Below are 20,300 nucleotides of genomic sequence, written 5' to 3'. Positions count from 1 at the left end.
AGTTGATAAATTGCATGTGCAATTCAAACATCAATCTTTTGAGCTTGAAATTAAGCTTGGAAACTCTTAATTTCAGACCTTTTGAGTTGGGAAGTTTTCAAACTTCAGACATACAGGTCTAACGTTGGGGTCTGTTAAGCCTAACTTCAGACCCGTAAATCGAAAGATCAGACTATATAGATCAACAAGGTGCACAATCCGTGGCGAAGATCGGATTATAAGACAATGGCAAAACCTAGGGTCTTTTCATTTGTTTACTATGTCGTCTTCATTGTGGTTTTTCTCGCAAGCTTTACTTTCACTTTCTTATGTTATAATTATTATTATGATCTTGTAATATATTGATCCATCTTGTACATGTTGAAGTAACAGAAAACAAGAAATATAATCTCTTCTTCTCACATTAACGGTGAGTCAATCCTAAGGTTAATGAGATACAATATATGTGTGAAAGTTGTAAAAAAGAAGAAAAATAAGGGGAAGCAGTTAAGTTTGACGTTTGCCACACTAGCTAAATTGTAAATAGTTTATAATTGAAAATGTCTTAAATAAGGGTGTTCAAAGCGGATACTTGATACAATTCATGCAATACCGTATTAGAGTTGTTGACCGTAATCACTCGGTTCAAAAGAGCCCATTCGAAAAGTTTGATCTTTTTTGTTCGACTATAATTTTTTTATAAGCAACCGTCATTAGAAAGTTACTCAATATTGTAGGTAGAACGATAATTCAAATTGTTATTTCTTGATTACTAAAATATTCAAATTGTGATCTCTTTGATTAGGAAAATATTCTTCCAAAAAGAGAAATATTAATTTCATTGCAAAATTGTGTCAATTCTCGAGAAATTGGGATAATGGCATAAAGGGATGGTGGTCGCTCTTTATTGATTTACAATTAAATGGAATCTAACCGCTTTATATAGCAAAATCTATAATTAACCTTCGTGATTATTTCAATCTAGTATAGACTATTTTACCGGTATTAATATGTTGATTGGAAAAATAAAATGTGTTAAAATAAGTAGACGAAAATATACTTCGATATTTATATTGTTAAAGAGCAGATATCGTGTTCTCCAAAGAGTTTAAAATGGTTAATTATTGAGCTTTAAAATTTTTAAAGGCAATATAGGCAGATGATTATCATAATCTCAAAACAAAAATTGGTTAAACTGTTAATTTTGTAATATGAATTATTTACTTGCACATTGCTTTGAAAATTTTGAAAAGTACAGCTACTAGGATAGACTTCGTCGGAGTTTTCTCTTGACCCCAACAAAATTCAATAAAGAATTTTAAAATAGTCCTTGATATTTTTCACTCATGTATAAGATTCCCAAGAATAAGTCGTGTTAATCTTTGGCTTCCATTTGATTTCCTCAACTTTGAACACATTAATTTCTTTCGTCACTCGAGCTCATCATATAATGTTCTCAGCACCGACATGTCTTATGCTTCTTCAAGGGGATCTTTCAAACTTTTTAGGAAAATAATGCGAGATGAGTTATTTATGATTAAATTCATATAGGACGTGATTAAATTTTTCCTTTTTTTTTAATGGTTTGAAATGTCAGAGAAAAAGAGAGAAAAATGGTGGGATTTGGTGAACTGAAGATTTTGCAATTCCTCTCGAGATGTTTCAAACATCTTTCTAAGATTTTAAGAACCCTCACTTCACCAAATTCCTTTTCTCTTTATTGAAGACTCAAACAGTCATTTTGCCATGTAATCTTCTCTCTTACGTAAAGAATTTCTCGCATTTTCACGTTCACTTTCTCATCACTATTACAGAGTCGTACATGAGATTTCACCTTATACGACTCCTTAGAGGTCACAAATAAATATAAGGGCCTTTCTTATTCTTTATATATATTGTACTTATAAGTTAGAAATATTATTTATGTACTTGTAATATAAAGATTTGTCTTGTATATGTTGAAGTAACCAAAAAATAAGAAACATAATCCTATTCCCCTCGTGCTAACTGCGAGTCAATTCTTTGATTTATTAGTTTCTTCGCAAAATAAATTATAAGTTCAAAAGCAAACAGGTTTGAAGTTTAAAATAATTTTAAACATTGAATGTGCCTTAAATAGGGGTACCCAAAGCGGATACCTGATACAATTCCTACAATAAATATTAGAGTTTTTCACCATAATCAACAGGTTCAAAAAAACTCATTTGAAAAGTTTTATCTTTTTTTTTTTCTGACTATTTCTTTCCTAAGCAATAATCTTCAGAAGATTACTCAATATTACATGTATAACTATTGTTTAAATTGTGGTTTCCTGATTACTAAATTTTTCTCCCAATGAAGTATATTAATTTCATTACTAACTTGTAGAAATTGAGGCAACGTCCAAAAGAAAGACATGGTTAGTCGTTACTGATTTGCTACTAAATGACAAACCTAATAATTTATCTACCAAAATTTATAATTACCCTTCATGATTATTTTAACCTTGTATAAATTATTTCACCAGTACCTGTATATTGATTGAAAAATAAAATGTGCAGCATCATTTTAGAAAAGTGGACAAAAATGTACCTTCTTATGTATATTGCTAGTGAGCAGATATTGTATTCTTTAAAATATGATTAGAATGTAAGAATGATTAACTGTTGATTTTTTTTAAAGGTAATTAGGCGGGTGATTATCATAATAATCTCAGAACAAAAATAATCTGGTTAGTGAAGAATTTGTAATATGGAATATATTTATTTGCACTTGTTTTATTGAAAATTTTGGAAAGTGCAGCTATGAATAAAGTTCATCGGAGCTTCTTTCTTGAGCCCAACTCAAGTCAATAAAGATTGATGTAATTCTTTAATGATTCACTTTTCACACCGTGTGTAACGAAAACATATCTTCGCTTGTTTTTGTTACCCTAAATTCCAACTGATAACAACCATTTCTTCGTATGTGACCTTATTTTTAGATGCAAACTTGAGTTCATATAACGTAAGGGGCTATTTGGTCGATGGTGAGGATGTGATTTATTAAAATCAGCATAACTAGTACTACGGAGTACTATATTAGGTAGCATTTTAGTTGTTATGTATAAAATTCAGTAAACCAAGTACAACGTCCGGTTACCGATTTACAATCGCATAACTATGTTTAAGTTATGAGGGAATTTACGTATTATTTCATCAGGGTAAACCACAAAATAACTAATACACTAAGGGGTCGTTTGGTTTGAAAACAAGTTATGATGAGATTAGTTGTATTGGGATTAATTATACTAGCATTATCTATGTTGAGATTTGTTATCCTGATATTATTTCTTATTGATTATTTGGTTTGTTGTATTAAAAGTAACATTTTTTGCATAATTTTAAAGAAAAAATTGTTTGTTTACAAAAATATCCTCCACCTTATTTAATAGAAAAATGATTTGAGGGACTTCAGGCTATTTTTGCCATTTTCGTTATTTTATCTTGGGATAACTAGTCCAAGGATTGTTATTTCACCCTCTGCCAAGGATAACTTATCCCAGTACTATTTTTTATCCTAGGATAACTTATCCGAGGATTAATAACCAAACAAGGGATATGGTGATACTAAATTCTTATCTTAGGTCTATTTTTCCTTATCCATCACACCAAACGACCCTGCATAACTATTCCTGTATTACTAATATCTGCATAACTCTAACCAGCAACCAAATGAACCCTATCTATATATATATATAAAAGGAGAGTAGTCTAGCTTAATGTTAAGCTAAGTGGCGTAATATAAATAAGTCACTTGACAACAAATTCTATTTGCATTAATTATAAAAGAAGTTATTAATTGTAGTTTGTATTACCTAATTTAATAATCATCTACTACTACTACTACTAATAATAATAATAATAATTAGTAATAATAATAATAATAATAATGAACTCACATAATATACTCATACGATATTATCAACACATAGTAATAGTAGTAGTAGTAGTTGTTAATAATAATAATGAACTCACCTAATATACTCATACGATATTATCAACACATAGTAGTAGAGTTGTTAATATAATAATAATAACAAAAATAACAATAACAACAACAACAATAATAATAATAATCAAAATATTACCTAATTTAATAATCTAAATAGTACTACTACTACTAATAATAATAATAATAATAATTATTATTAATAATAATGAACTCACGTAATATACTCATACGATATTATCAACACATAGTAGTAGAGTTGTTAATATAATAATAATAACAACAGCAACAACACCAATAATAATAATAATATTCAAAATATTACCTAATTTAATAATCTACCACTACTAATAATTAATGATAATAATGAACTCACGTAATATACTCATACGATATTATCAACACATAATAGTAGCAGCTGTTAATAATAATAATAATAGTAGTAGTTATTATTAATGCAAATAATAATGAACTCACCTAATATACTCATACGATATTATCAACACATAGTAGTAGAGTTGTTAATATAACAACAACAATAACAACAACAACAACAACAACAACAACAACAACAACAACAACAACAATAATAATAATAATAATAATAATAACAATAAACTCACGTAATATAGTCATACGATATTATCAACACATAGTAGTAGTAATTGTTAATAATAATATGAAAATAATAATGAACTCACCTAATATACTCATACGATATTATCAACACATAGTAGTAGAGTTGTTAATAATAATAATAATAATAATAATATCTATATCTATATCTATATTAAAAAAATTAAAATAATTGACATTATTAAATGAACTCACCTAATTTAGTGTACATGATTGGAAAAATATAATTAATTGATATTCTTGGATCTAATTTATAATCAAGAATACTCCTTTAAATGGTAAGATATAATATTACATGAAATAATTAATTTTAAAAAAATTAAAAAAAGGTACAGAATTGAAATGTATACGTACTAATTTGGCAATACAATAGCAATACTTAATAGTAATAAATGCATGACATCTTATTTATAGTCACCTAATTTGATGTATTCGATTGGAGAAATATAGTTAGTTGATGATGATGATGATGATAATAATAATGTTGCTCAATATTTGTGTGTTTGAATTTTGAAATGATATAAGAATACTTATATATGACAGAGAATATTCAGATGGTGTAAAATGAGTTGGAAAGTTAATCAATTAGCATTCAATTAACATATATAAAAAAAGTTAATCAATTAGCAATCAATCAATTTTATATCATCTAAATATATAAGAAAATCAAGTTAGTAAATAACTACCTTTGATTAAAGGAATAATTTATAAGTAAATCCAAATTGAACAAATAATTTATTAGAGTTTCAATTATAATACGAGTTTTACCCTTTTTTTTGTAATTATAAATTGTATAAATTGAGAATGAGTTGTGATGAACAAAGTTGAGTAGTACTCCTTCCTTTCTCTGCTTTGCTAATTTTCCTTTCATATCTTTTGTTTCAGATTTTTTCGACTGTTGTGCAGATATTTGTTTTAAAGACTCAGGCACTGATTTTGGTGGAAAAAGAGGTACGGTCTAGATGAAATGTTTGATCATCTTATATGTTTACTTTTGGAATTTGAGTTATTAATGTTTTAACTTAAAACACTGATGTTTGAATTTTTTATGGTCATTTCGTATTTCCTTTGCAGTAGTTAAATATTTTGAAGAGCTTTAATTTTTTTTCTTGATTTGAGAAAATTTAGTTATTAACGATTTTTTCTTTGTCTCTTTCGTATAAACTTGACAATTCGATTTTCATATTGTTAATAATAACATGTTGTTTTGTGTCGATGCTCTCATTGAGTTCTCAAATGAAGAAGACAAAGCTTAACCTATTATATATTGAAGCCAAAGTAAGTTAAATTTACATTTTTTTTTGTTTTCAAAATATATTCTACATACTTAGGGAGGAGCATATTTGGTTCTTTATGAGTTTTAAAGTTGATAATTTCAATTATATGTTATTTGTATGATTTTGCATCTTTCGCAGGCAAGGAGATTTTAGAAAATCAGAGAAAGAATAGGGAGGGTATAGGATTGCTTTAATATCTAATTTATTTTTATGTGTAGGCGTTTAAGAAATTGATTTATGAAGGGAGAAACAAATGGCTTCAACGAAAAAAAATTAGTATCATATTGAATAAATTAGTTTTTATGTGATATTATAATAAGATATAAATATCAATATGCTACGATTAGTTTCTTTTGATAGTTCTAGGCTTAACCTCCTATATATACCTTTGCAGTAACACATAAGTTAAATTAGATTTTCTCCTTAAAGTCACTCTTCCTCCAATCACCACTTCTTTCAAAATTATGTTTTCTTCCTTTTTTTCCCTTTCAAAAAGATTATGTATGTACACTGGTTAAAAGAATCTCCATTTATTTCAAATTTTTTTTTTATTTCACTTTGTTTTATAGTGCTACAAATGTATGGGAAATGATAAAGATATAGTAATTTTTTTGTGTGATCTGATTGAAGAATTTGTTTGTCATCGGTTAATGGTGTCATGAAGGTTCTATTTTTTTTTCTTTTATTTAATATTTAAATAAGATTGGTATAGTCACAATTATTATATGAATGTAATTCATTTCATGTTACATGTATTTTTCTGCTATCCATCATGTTTAGTTATTTGGCAGTACTTAATTATTGTTGTAATTTCAAGCTATTAGTTGATCTTTTGGTTGATTGTATGTGTTTTTATTGTTGTTTAATGATGGTGATAATCTATCTATTAATCTAAATTTGAGAGAAATATGAATGGACTACCCATAGAAAAGAAGATTGAGGACTTGGTAATTTAGCCTGTTAACCCAAGCTTATAAAAATCTTTCTTTAATTTTTTTTAAATGTTTATTTTAGAAATTGAGGTGCTTGGCTAGAATTTTAGGAAAAAATCATTTTTTTAAAATAATGAAAATATAATTCCAAAGTTGAACTACTGTGCAATTTCCATCCTTAGCTTACTTTTGAGCCTATCATTTGTTTCAAGTATACTTTGAATTAACTTAGATAATATAATTAATAAATCTACAGAATATTATTATAAAAATAGATGCAAAATTATAAATAATAATTTTTTTGAGATTATAATAAACAATTATTTCAAGAGTAAGAAAATCTATGTTATACATTTTATTAAATAGACAGAAGTGAACAAAAGACAATTTAGTATGAAGTCACATGTCAATGAAACAATATTAAGTAATGGATAATGCAATGACCATAGACAAAATCGTAGAAAAGAGAATTTTTCTAAAATTATTTTTGATAGTGTAGATATATTTGGATAAGATTATTCAAACTCAAACCATAACAGACAAAGTTAAAGATAAGAAATATTGAACAACAAAAGAATTCCAAACCTTGGCAATGTAATGATACCAAGTACTGAATATAATACCTATAACGATAAACAAAGAATAAAAACGTCAAAACTTTAATGTAGAAATATAGAGAAATAAGACTTTTGTATATATAAAAAGATTGAGTATAAACTCAAATAGTTAATACTCGTCACGTATCGCGCGGGTACGTATACTAGTAGTATATGAAAGGGTAAAGTGAAACTATTATTTTAAACAAGGAAATTTCAGAATTTAATTACACTAAAAAAAAATTATGGTTTGGTGAATGGTGAATGGTGAGTTACATTTACAAAAAGTGGGCTTACATAAAGGAAGTTTTAAGTAAGGCTCTAACCTCTTTCTCTCCGTACACGTAATCCTTTTTGTACATGCACGCACATACATACAATTATTTCACCTTTTTTTTTTTTTTGGTTTTCCCAATTTGTCCTTTTTCCTTTTCTTTTTCCCCTTTCTCTTTAACTTGTTTTTTTTCCTTTTTTTTCTTCATAGAGGATTCTCTTTTCTCTACTTTTGGCCACATTGCATACACATAACTTCAAAGATCTATCATTAATGTCGATACTCTCTATACCCACTCATAAAAACTGAATCTTTATTTTCTTTTCTTTAATTTTACCTCAAATTCTTAATTTAGGGTTTTTTTTTTGTACGGAAAAAATCTGGATTTAAGCTTAGATCAGAGTTGGAATTGCATTGTTTAGGGGGTTTTTGTTCAATCTTGGAAACTTGGGGGGTGAATTTTTAGTTTTTTTTTTTTTTTTTTTTTTTTTTTATCTTTTTTTTTTTTTGGGAGATTGGGTATTGAGGATTTTGTGTTAGGGTTTCGATTTTTGTGTTTGCATGTGTAGAATGTAAAGAGGGGTCCCCTGCTGTAGCATGGAGGATCCCAGAATTTGGGTTTTTTAGAATTTTCTTGGAAATTTAGTGGGCATTGTTTGGAGAAATTTTAGTTTTTTTGCAAGATTGTTTTATTTGGATAATTTTTTTTTTTAATTGAAGTGGGAATTTAGGGTTTGTTTTTTGGGTAAAGTTATAATCTTTGTGAAGGGGAGATGTTTAGTGAAAGTGGGCAGAATCATAGTGGGGTTGCAGGTACTGTTTTGATGCCAACACGTTTTGTATGGCCTTATGGGGGAAGAAGAGTCTTGCTCAGTGGCTCTTTTACTAGGTGAGGACCTGATGTTCTTACTGGTAGTCGTAGTATTACTCCTGTGGTTTCTTGTCTTTCCATTTCTGTTATTGTCTGTTGTTTCTTTGTACTTCGATTATCGTATTCGTTTGTGGTGGTTACTGCTCTTTTTTTTTCCGGACTGCTCTATCATGCCTTTTATAGTATTTTTCCACGGTTTATTTGCTATCGTTATTTCTTATTTCTTCAAATCCTTTTTTCCTCTTGAGCCGAGGGTGTATTGGAAACAGACTCCCTACCCCCACAAAGACAGGGTAAGGTCTGCGTACATCCTATCCTCTCCAGACCCCACTTGTGGGAATACACCGGGTATGTTGTTGTACTACTTTGAATTGCTTGTTCTTGTGCTTGAGGGTCTACCAGATACTGGCTCTCTACCTCGCAAGGTAGGGATAAGGTCTACGTACACTCTACCCTCCCACCCTCCCAGACCCCACTTGTGGGATTTTACTGGGTTGTTTATGTTGTTGTTGTTGAGTTTTAATCTTTTTTCTGTTTTTATTTTTTAAAAATAATGGAAGATGGTTCGAAACTAGGTAGATGATGGGTGGGCGCCTCTATCCTTCTCCCTTTAAATAAGGGTTGAAACCGTTATGCCTAACCCACACATCGCGCTGCGTTTACCGCTATATCAAAGCACTAGGGGCTATTCTTTTTTCTGTTATTATTCATTTTTTATGTTGGTTGTGGATGAGAAACTTTCTTTCTTTGTTTAAATGGAATTTGGTACTATGCAGGTGGCAAGATCACATAACAATGTCACCTATGGAGGGCTGCCCAACTGTGTTTCAGGTTGTCTGGAACTTAACACCAGGATATCACCAGGTTTGTGTTATAATGGAGCATTTGTTAATGCTTGTAATATGGACTTTGTGAATTTTTTGGTAGCTTTCAAACAAATAGGCTATGTTGCTGACAGTTGTTAAGAAAAATGCTTAGTGACGTCGTTAACTATGAGCTTTATGAGCTGTTATTTGGCGGGGTGTGATTGTCGGCAGCTTTGCTCCAAAAGTTAGTTCTTTTATTTTGTTTGATAGCTAAATAGGAAGTAAGTTTTTCGAAGATTGTGAAGCGTAGAGGCTATTAGGAAATTAAATGTTTCTTAGGAGCTGTGTTTTGTTTTGTCGGATGAAGGAGATTCATGGTTCTGCTTGGTGGAGAAGAGTTCGAATGTATTGGGAGGATAATTACAAGGAAAAGCAAATTTGAGTGAAGTTTTCTATTAATGTTTTAACGACTTAAACAAAAAAGATCTAAAATCATTACATTAATTGCAGGAAATCCCAACGTAATCCTTATGATGTGCGTAAGAACAGAAACTAGTGAATCTTCCAATTGTAGCATACATATTCATTGTAAACATACCAAGGAAGATGATAGTCTCTTTAAATATTTTATTATATTCACACATGTCTCTGCTTATGTGTGGAGGGATTTAAACAACCACAGTGAAATAGGAATTTGAAATGTGAGTGGTTTACTAATCAGATTGAATGTACTATCTTTTGGGCAAGTCATATTAATAGCAGAAAATGAGGCAAACGTTACCATATTATCAGACATATACATGTGGAACTACATCATAAACACAACTTAGTACAAGATAGAAGGGTTGAAGTTCTAGCTATTCGGGAACTCCCAACTCCTAGTTCCTTTTGATCTTAGGGATCAACTTCCACTATATCAGCCTGCTGAAGAAATCTTACGAGTTGTCTGCTCGAGGAAAACAGCTACCCTTTGTTACTGCATACTAGTCCTCTCAGTCGACAAGTGTGCTACAGACATGGCAGGGCAAGTTTAATGATTCATTTAGCAAAAAGCAATTTGTTCATTGCTTCATACGATCTTGTTTGACTATACTTATGCTTGCTTCTAGTTCAGTGTAAAAAGAAAGAAGAGAAGCAATTCTTTGTTGCAAATACGTAGTTCTTTTATCTCATTTCCCTCTTCTTTGATTGATTATATGTTTTCAAGAGGCGAGTTTGCATTGTTTTTTTCCTTTCATTTCTTTTGAACTACATTTTTCATCCCTAGTTTGTTTAAACATAGTTGAGATGACCATTATATGAAAGTATTAATACTTCACTTAACTTCAATTGACAAGTCAATAAAACTTAGGATTTTGATAAAATATTTTGTAATAGTGCATAAATTGATTTGCGTTTTCACTTACCTGCAGTATAAGTTCTTTGTTGATGGAGAATGGCGTCATGATGAGCGTCAGCCATTTGTAAGTGGAAATTATGGTGTAGTCAACACAATTTTCCTGCCCAGGGAGTCAGATGGAATTCCTGATGTGCCCGTTGGATCTAATATGGATGTCGATAATGATTTTCTTCGTCTGGTAAGAAGATTAACATAGCTCATATGAATAAAATATTCTATTATTTTTATGCATTTGGCTCCTTGCCTGCTTCACTTATCTTAATTCTTAAATTTGTTTCGTATATCTTGATACCTTTTCTTTCTGTTCTTGTTTTTTCATGTTTTTTTTTTGACTCATGCTGATGTTCAACAGTTCAGTATCCCCAGGGATTGTGTGGATAAGATCTCTGGGGAAAATGAATATGCTCAAGCTATCTAGTGGTTTGTTCGTTTTTTGTTGTTGCTCTGTGACACTGATAAAAAAAAGAAGATACTGCTCTGCGACACGACTTTCTCTTTTCTCAGCTTACCTTTTGTTTTAACATTATTCACTGTCGTTGGAATATTATGCAGAGGTTGAAGCTATTTGTCTATGCAATTTCTTGTCCTGGGATACATTGTATTTTACAGTAATTTCAAAGTCTTTTTTTTTTCGGCCAGTAGGGGAAATTTAAGACTTTTAAGTGTTTGAAATTTTACCTGGTACTTTGGTAGGAATTGAGCTTTGATAGTCAATGTTGAGAACTTTGCTTTTCAACAAATAAACAGTTACATCTCAGCATTACTAGCTTTCTATGTGATGTACAAATTGGTCATGCCATCTGATATTATGTGCAGGATGCAGTCCCACAGATATCACAAGCTGAAATAGAGTTATCTCGTCAACGTATATCTGCATTTTTGTCTACACATACTGCTTATGAGTTACTCCCAGAGTCTGGCAAGGTAACTATGCGCTGATGTTGTCTGTATTCTCTGCCTATTAGTCCAGGATATTTAATGAGAAGATGTAAAAGTTTTCTTTTTCTTTTCTTTTTGATAAGTTAAGAAGTAAAAGTTCCTTTTCCTTCTGTAGGTGATTGCGTTGGATGTAAATCTCCCAGTAAAACAAGCTTTTCATATTCTTTATGAGCAGGTAAATACTGTTAGAGCCCGTTTGGATTGGCTTATAAGTTGCTTATAAGCTGTTTTCAGCTTTTTTGAGTGTTTGGTTGGCCAGCTTAAAGTCATTTTGTGCTTAAAATAAGCTCAAAAAAATAATTGGGCCCATTTGACTTAGCATATCTAAAGCAGCTTATAAGCCAAAAAAAATAAGTTAGACTACCCCAACTTATTTTTTTTAGCTTATAAGCTGCAAACAGCTTATAGGCATAAGCCCATCCAAACAGGCTCTTAAGCATATTGAGGACATGCTGTTATAGGCTGTAGATCATTGATTATTTGCATCCTGTTTGTATAAGATCTGGATTTCTACCTGATGGAATTAGAATTTCTAGCTAGTTGTTTGGAAAATCATAATACTCGGTCTGTACGTGCTCGTAGTGTTCGTCACCTTCGAGGGCTTGAAGTAGTTTTCTTTTCTATGTTTTTTTTTGATAACCAAATGAAAAAAACAAGAAGAAAAAAATAGTTGTTTTTCTATGTAATTGATGATTATTCAGAACACTGAATTTGTATATTTAGATTTCTCGAAGCAATCTATGCCAACCCTTCCTATGAACTTGGCTACAAGTTATCCAAAATACTAAGGAGTTCCACTTGTTCAAAAGAAAAACTTTCATTTTTCATGCCTGCTTATAATATCTTTTGTAATTCTTGTCAGAACATATATCCCGCTTAATTAAGCCATTCGGTTTGTATACAAGCTATACATGAACTACAATACAAGGATTATTATATGGTAAATTATAGTGTTGTTGTAATTGGATATTTGGTTAATCGTAATATATGGATATACGATATTGATCTAAAATATTTTGGTTTTAAATTGAATAAAGATTCTCCAGTATTACTCTTGGTGTATTTACACCACTTTACCCAATTTAATGTATATTATTAGCATAATTTGTGATTAAAATTAATTAGCATTATTTTAAAAAAAATTAAATAAAATTTTATAATTATAAATGTTTAATTGTCTTCATTATGGAACAAATTTAAGAGTAAATTTAGAATTAGGTAGATAAAATATGGGATAATTGAATAACTAAATATTGCATCATTGTTTGGGGGTAAGGCATCACTTTATGACATGTTGTCTTTCAAAAACGGAAGTGGAGTGCATATTTATAAAGACCAACATTTTGAAGCAGTTGATTGGATTTATATGCCATTTGTACATGCAAACATTGATAATGATTGTGTTGAGTTTTGGAAATATTGGGACAATATTTACTTTTGTCATTGCGATTGTAGCTCCTGCCTTCTTTTTACTGATGTGAACAGTAATGGAATTTATCTTGCTGTTCATTTCACCAAGTAACAGCTTGGAATTGCTGACATCTGATCAAAGCTTTTCCCAGGGAATCTCTGTTGCTCCTTTGTGGGACTTTTGCAAGGGTCAGTTTGTTGGAGTTCTCACTGCGATAGACTTCATCTTAATCCTAATGGAGGTACGCATCATAGTAACAGCTTGGAACTGCTGACATTGCATTCATCAGTTGACAAAGTTTTATCTTTAAACATGCTCAAAGGAGCAACGTGGCTCCCTTTCTAGCGCCAAGACAAAAACATTCACTTCCCTGTGATAACGAATCACATCCAATGCTACACCTCAAATGAAATGTAGTACGGTCGTAGCAATAATAAACCCAACAAAGGTTGGGGTCGATCCCACGAGGAGTATGTGTGTGTTAAGATGTCAAAATATGTGAGAATTTGTAATTTCCTAAAGTATTCTTCAAATAAAAGGATGATTGATCAATTAATTCTAAAACTAGACTATTAAGCTAAGCTAGGACTTTATCAAGCACTTAGAATGCAAAATATTTTGTTTGTTTTCAAATAGGACCGGGGTTGTGACCTCAATGCGACATAGTTAGTTCATGGACATAAGTATCTTGCTTAACTACTTTCTTCAAGTCCACCTTAGCTTTGGTTTTGATTAAAGAAATCATTGGATCTGTCCGGAATTTCTCCGTCGATTTTGGTCAAAGTACACAAAAACAGTTGACCAGATCGGGTACGGATCTCACACCCACACCCATGTCGTGTCAACACGGGAGCGGCACCGAAAGTGAAGAGTCCGAGTAACTTAGGACATGATATGTGGTTATATCCTAGAGGACTATTATCCTCAGTGGAATCAGAGTATCTTTTCTTTTTATAGGTAAAAAGATATCTTATAGATCAATTGCACTAAGCCAGTGTTACAAGCGTACTTACAGGTTGTGTAAATCAGCTACTTTGTCTAACATTGCATCTACTTCTTGTACAAGTTTGCACCAAAAAACTAGAAAAAAATATGCATCTGTGTTTGAGGCAATGAATGATATCAGAGTATTTCTTATCCTTTACTTCGTTTTAGAGGGGAAGTCAAGTATGTTTCTAGGGTTCAAATGTATGGTTCCATATTTTTTCAACTAAGTCTGCAGTTTTTTCCTTCCCTTTCAATTTTAAGGGACTTGACATCATTCTTTCTTAAATTAATACAAATACTAATTTGTTGTCCAACTTCAGCTTGGGAATCATGGATCTAACTTGACGGAGGAAGAGCTCGAGACACATACTATATCTGCTTGGAAAGGGGGAAAGTTACGCCTCAGCAGACAAATTGACTGTAACTTGAATCCGTATTCAACAAGTCTTATCCATGTAAGCAAAAATCTCAGCTAATCATTAACAATAGTTTCATTATTTCTCCTGACATTTGCTTATCATGTCTTCTTTTTCCTGATTTAGACCAAAAGGTATTAGGAGTTATTTTGCTTTCAAGAATTTTATTCGTGTGCCCTTGAGAACTCTTTCTATCCTCTTGAGAGCCTTAGGCAAATCTTTCAATCAAAATCTGCTAAGGAAATCTAACAGATAGGAGAGAAGTGAGAAAAATGAGAAAAAAGAAGAAAGCCTTAGAAATTTTTAACTGAGTCTGTTTGAACGTTATTAGGTTGAATATCTGTGATGTTTGCTGTGGAGCAGTTATGTTGATTGCTTAATTAAATCAGATATGATATTGTTATTGAATTCCCTAATACACTACTGCTTGTAGCATTAAATCTATTTAGTCAAATATATTTTTGACACCAAGTTACTGACAAAATTTTGGCCTAGATGCATGTAAATTGATGAAATGACATAAAGAAATCGCGCCAAGCGTTGATTTTTTCCATTCCATAAATTTTAAGCGACTATCCTATCTGATTACGGAGACCCTGCGATGTTCCTGATTAGCGTTACACTGCTTTCATACAAGCCAGTCTTTTTCCTCTTTAAAATTTTTCTTGCTCTTTGTGTTCTACTTTTTCTATGAAATCTGAAGTATGTGCAGTTAGCACTAGGAGTGAGGAAACAGAAACAGAATTATGACATTAGCGAATGTGAAGTAAGATTTGTTGGACTAAAATGCATTTGTGTTGGAACACAGAAGTCTAAGCCTCTGGTTGTCATCTTGTTGGATAGAAGCATGATAAACAAGACCATAAAATGGGATTTGAATGATGCCAGGTGGATAAAAAAGAATGAATTAAAAGAGATATTCCATACCTATGGGTGTACTATCAAAAGAAACAGAAATGCCTTCCAGAGTGTCCTTTAAGTGGGTACATATATAGCATATTCTAGTTACGGCTGTAAAATAAACAGGCTTCTGGTTGGAAGTTTGGCTTCAGAGTCATGAGATGCACTGCAAGCTACGTTATCTGGTTGGACTCCTGATTGGTGTATAACCGTTTCAGGGGCAAGCAGTATGCTTATGCAACATAATAGGCGGAGCTGCGGCAATTGTCTGAAATCTTACTCCACATCACTTGAACTTCTTTCTGTTTTGAAGAATCTTCTTTCCAAGGCCTCCTTGAGAGTCCTTTCTGCATCTTGATTAATTCTTTTATGTGTAAATTTGTTCGTATCAGAACCACTTGAATTTCTTGCGCTTGTATTTTAGCCTTATGAATTTATTTTTGGGATGGGGAATCGATGTTTGACATTGGTGTAAAAATGTTGGTCATTTGACTCGGTACTGGCCTTAATTGTTATGTTGCTTTGCCCTTCAATTTAGCTTCTGCATATCGTTGCTCGCATTAATTTCTGCCTTTCTCATCATGCAGGGTGGGCCTTATGACTCTTTGAGGGATCTTGCTTTAAGATTTCTGCAAAACAAGGTGTCAACTCTTCCCATTATCCATTCTTCTTCACCCGATGGTTCATTTCCTCAGCTGCTACACCTGGCCACCCTTTCTGGGATTCTAAAGTGTAAGTTACTCTTTCATTTGCTGAATAAATTGTTTGCTCTTAAACTAATGTCTACGAAATGTCCAGGTATCTGCCGGCATTTTAAACATTCTTCTAGTTCCTTGCCAATTCTTCAGCAACCAATTTGCTCAATTCCTATTGGTACGTGGGTTCCAAAAATTGGGGAATCAAGTGGAAAGCCAATATCAATGCTAAGACCAAATGCTTCTCTTGGTGCTGCTTTATCTTTATTAGTTCAAGGTGATTCTTCCCTGTATTATTACTTTTCTGAATCATTAGTTAAAGTTGGGATAGTCCTTGTTTGACATACCTGTGTTTGCTATTGTATTTTTCTGGTTTCATTTTTTTTTTTGTTTCTTTTGGTTATTTTGTCTATTATTTCTTATATAACCTGGTTTTCTCTTTTTGCTTTCTGTAAGGATGTTAAAAAGGAGTAAAGAAAAGTTTGATTAGTGAATGAGAAGGAAAAAGTCACTCAGACAAAAAGTTTCTTCTATTTCAGATACTTGAAGCTAATAAGATATACGACTCCAAATTTTAGGATAACAATATGTTTGTAGAGGTAAATCCCAACTGTTTTACACCCAAGGCGAAGGTAACAGCAAAGAGATACTAAGTTGGAATGCACTTTGCTCTCGTGCATTTCCATCCCAAACACTTTACATTGTAGTAGACATAGCACTTCTTTTTTTGAAATGACAAAGTACTTTTAAGACATATACCTCATATGCTAACACCAAAGCCCCGTATAACGTTCGGAGTCATTCATAGTTGAGAGGCGCATAGCACTGGGACTGGAGTAAACATTTTGTACTACAACACTTAGCAGATGAGCAGTCAAAAAAGAGATCAAGCTCCTCACCTCACCACAGTTCAGATGGAGCCTTCTTTGGTCTTGGTAACTGTAGTGGGTCATTATAACTCAATTTACAGTTAAGGACCAGCTGCGCTCCATTTTGGGGCTCAAGACTAATAAACAGATGACAAGGACGGAGGAAAAAATATTGGGAACTTTTCCCAGTGTAAAATCGTTGAATAAGACTCAACAGTCAAGCTACCTAGCCCTCTAGATTTCAAGTTTTCTGATCAGAGTAGGTTGAGAATTGAACACAGAAAAAGAATTGATGAAAGTTAGAAATTAGTCACTTCTCTGTCACTCAGCTTTCCAGAAAAAGAAATCAGGAATATGAGGAATAGAGTCCTCGTTAAGATGATAAGATGCATTAGTCAAATATCATGAACCAAAATAGTACACCTTTAACTTAAAAACATTAGATCAAAGTCCAGCAATTGCTTAAGCTCCTCTATACTCTAATAGTTTTGCAACAATATTCTTCTCCTGAATCTCCTCTATTGCAAGACTTCCCTTGCGGAGGACTAGGACCTATGACATAAAGGTTTAGAGGCAGTCAGATGCCATGGAGATTTCATTGTTTATTTGCTTTGTTGACTGTTCAAGCATTTGTTCTAAGTTTCTCAAAATTGGTTGAATTTACTGGTAATCGGTCAACTTGCAGACAACTAGGGCTTCAGTGGAGCTTTCTCATAATTCAAATGAGATATTTTAGTAACTTTTGCTCCAACTATGTCCTTATGTTCACGTTGCCATCCAACCTATTCTTTATTGTGCATTACAGCTGAAGTTAGTTCGATACCGATTGTGGATGATAATGACTCCTTGCTGGATATTTACTGTAGAAGGTAATTAGCTCTATGTGAATCTGTAGCTATTACTTTGTGTAACCTTGTGACGTATCTACCATTACAATCCTGGTTCAACATGATGTGCATTTTTGTGATTTTGCCACAGTGACATTACTGCATTGGCAAAGGACAGGGCGTACGCACAGATTCGGCTTGATGAATTGAGTATTCATCAGGTAAACGTGTTAAGAGCTATTTGAACTACAATGTTAGATATCTTTGTTGGTACTGGACCTCTTTATGTATGTTCACGTCAAAGTTTCCTGCTACTTTTTTCTTTTTCAATCTTTCCACTGTCTAGTTCCATTTGATAACGCAGTTCTCTTCATCATATGTGGATCCGTATTCATGTAAGATGGACTGAACTGCAAGTGCAAAGTTTGAGCTAGTGGGAACTTTCTTGCGCTGACTGACTCAGTAATAGCTCTAGTTAATATGATTCTGATATGAGCAGACTATATACATTGGGGAAATACAAAATTTGTCTGTCTACACATCCTTTTGATCTTCATGTTAAGTTGTATTCAGAAATTTCCCTGTTGATTGCATCAATATTTTGCAACATTCCATGCCCTGTGAGAATAGTACGAGTTTACTTGTTTCTAGCTGTCTGCATTGCCTACCTTATGCTTTTCCATAATGTTGTAATGCCGAGGAGTTTAGACAAGAATTGCATCGACATGCATGTATATGGCACCTTTCATGCGACTTTAGGTTGCTATATATTGCCAAACTGTTACTAGATTTCTCATTTTATCTGCTTCTTTTGCAGGCAATACAATTGGGACAAGATGCAAGTTCTCCTCATGGATTATTCAATGGACAGAGGTGTCAGATGTGTTTAAGGTCCGATCCTTTGCATAAAGTAATGGAGCGACTGGCTGTTCCTGGTAAATGTCTTCAGTCTTCCATTTGTTTGAGACTTTCATTCGCATTCTGTACCTTTGCTGTGATAATTACCTTGAGACCGAGATTTGTTGGGATAACAAATGATGTTTTGGCTGCTAAACTTGTGCCAAAGGAAAATCTCTTTCTCGTCTATCTGTTTCTGATGTGATGGGGTTATGGAAACACCGAGGAATACCACCTGCTTTATCTTTTAGATGGAAATATCCTATTTGAACGACCTTTACATGAGGGCTATTATGTGTATTGCACATGTTTGTACCATTGTCAGCCTTCTACTGTTTTGTCTCTCTTGTTTGCCCTTATTTTATTTCTCGACATTGCATTTCCTTTCTGCTCATGTATGAGATTGCTATAGCTGTATTCCCTGTCACTTCCTAGTTTATGTTGCTTCCGTGTGAGTTTCTACTATATGAATCAAAGTTTACCACACATTTTCCTGCACAGTTTGTAGCCTTCAATAACTTGAATTAGAGAACCATTAATGATGTTGGGTATGTTTCAGGAGCAAGGAGACTTGTCATTGTGGAGGCTGGCAGCAAGCGTGTGGAAGGCATTATTTCAGTCACTGATGTATTTAGGTTCTTGCTTAGCTGCTGATACAGCCTGGTGGCACCTGGCCTTTTTGGGCTTTGTTGTGGTGGCTTTAATGCAGAAGCCATTGCTTGGCACTCATGTTAGTTACTCTTCAGCAACGCCCTTTTGTCATAGTTGCATTTGTAATTGGTGTTGAAATTTGTGGAGTCCTGATGGGCTCATGCTTTTGACTCCCCCCTCTTTTTCCAGGATGTGAGTTCAGAAAGAAAGGTCTGTAAATTGAGAGGATCCCCAAATTTTCCCTTTATTTATATTTTAAATTTTCACAACCTTATTATCATCAACTATGTGGTAGTATAGCTGCTCTATTTTTATATCATCTAGCTAACAGAATGGTGATTAAGGTGTCGATAGCTGTGTAGTTTCTCATGATGCTGGTTGGTTGCTGATGGAAAGTACTCTTGCTTTCCTTTTTTTTTTCTTCTTCCTTGTAATATCTCTGGTACTTAAAGCATATCTTGTTCACGGATGATGCATTTTGGTGACCCTCAGTCTGTTGTCACCTAGTAGATATACATTTATGGTTATAAATGGTCAACAAAACTTGGCTGGCTTAATTCATTCACTTCCTTAAAATGGAACCATTTGCAATATACTCGTTTCCCATTTGGATAGACTATTTTGGTGGAACGAAATCTTCAAATTAAAACAGTTGTGCATCCATTGTTTGGTGTAAACATCTAGTACGGGCAAGTGTTTCTTCTCAAATCCTCCTTTTGCACAATCTATCACAATTTAGTTCTTGATTAGGAGAAGAAAATATGTGAGGGTACTTGGCGGCTACTTGTGAGATCCTCATGTATGTGATGCACTGCCCAAAGGAGGAAATAATTATTATGGTGCGTCAAAAGATACTTCTTCCATCTTAAATTATTCGTCTAGTTGCGCTTTTCTTATTTTGACATATTATTAATAAAAAGTTCCTAAACTAGCTTGCAGTATCTGTAACATAATTTCGATGACCTTATA

At 32.6% G+C, this 20,300-nt stretch overlaps 1 protein-coding gene across 1 annotated transcript; it reads left to right on the top strand.

The window, feature by feature from the left end:
* Window positions 1-7,835: 7,835 nt before the first annotated feature.
* Window positions 7,836-19,750, top strand: LOC132645926 (sucrose nonfermenting 4-like protein). The gene is made up of 13 exons (XM_060363182.1): window positions 7,836-8,552; window positions 9,311-9,398; window positions 10,753-10,917; window positions 11,556-11,663; window positions 11,794-11,853; window positions 13,241-13,330; window positions 14,397-14,531; window positions 15,980-16,124; window positions 16,191-16,364; window positions 17,762-17,825; window positions 17,935-18,004; window positions 18,601-18,718; window positions 19,240-19,750. The coding sequence occupies exons 1-13, from the start codon at window positions 8,437-8,439 to the stop codon at window positions 19,332-19,334; spliced, it is 1,428 nt and encodes a 475-aa protein (XP_060219165.1). The 5' UTR covers window positions 7,836-8,436; the 3' UTR covers window positions 19,335-19,750.
* Window positions 19,751-20,300: the final 550 nt, after the last annotated feature.

Source organism: Lycium barbarum, chromosome 6, assembly GCF_019175385.1.
Source record: "Lycium barbarum isolate Lr01 chromosome 6, ASM1917538v2, whole genome shotgun sequence".
In the NCBI taxonomy this organism is placed as follows: domain Eukaryota; kingdom Viridiplantae; phylum Streptophyta; class Magnoliopsida; order Solanales; family Solanaceae; genus Lycium; species Lycium barbarum.
Note: the sequence above shows the minus strand (reverse complement) of the source record. Positions and strands in the feature narration are given on the sequence as shown.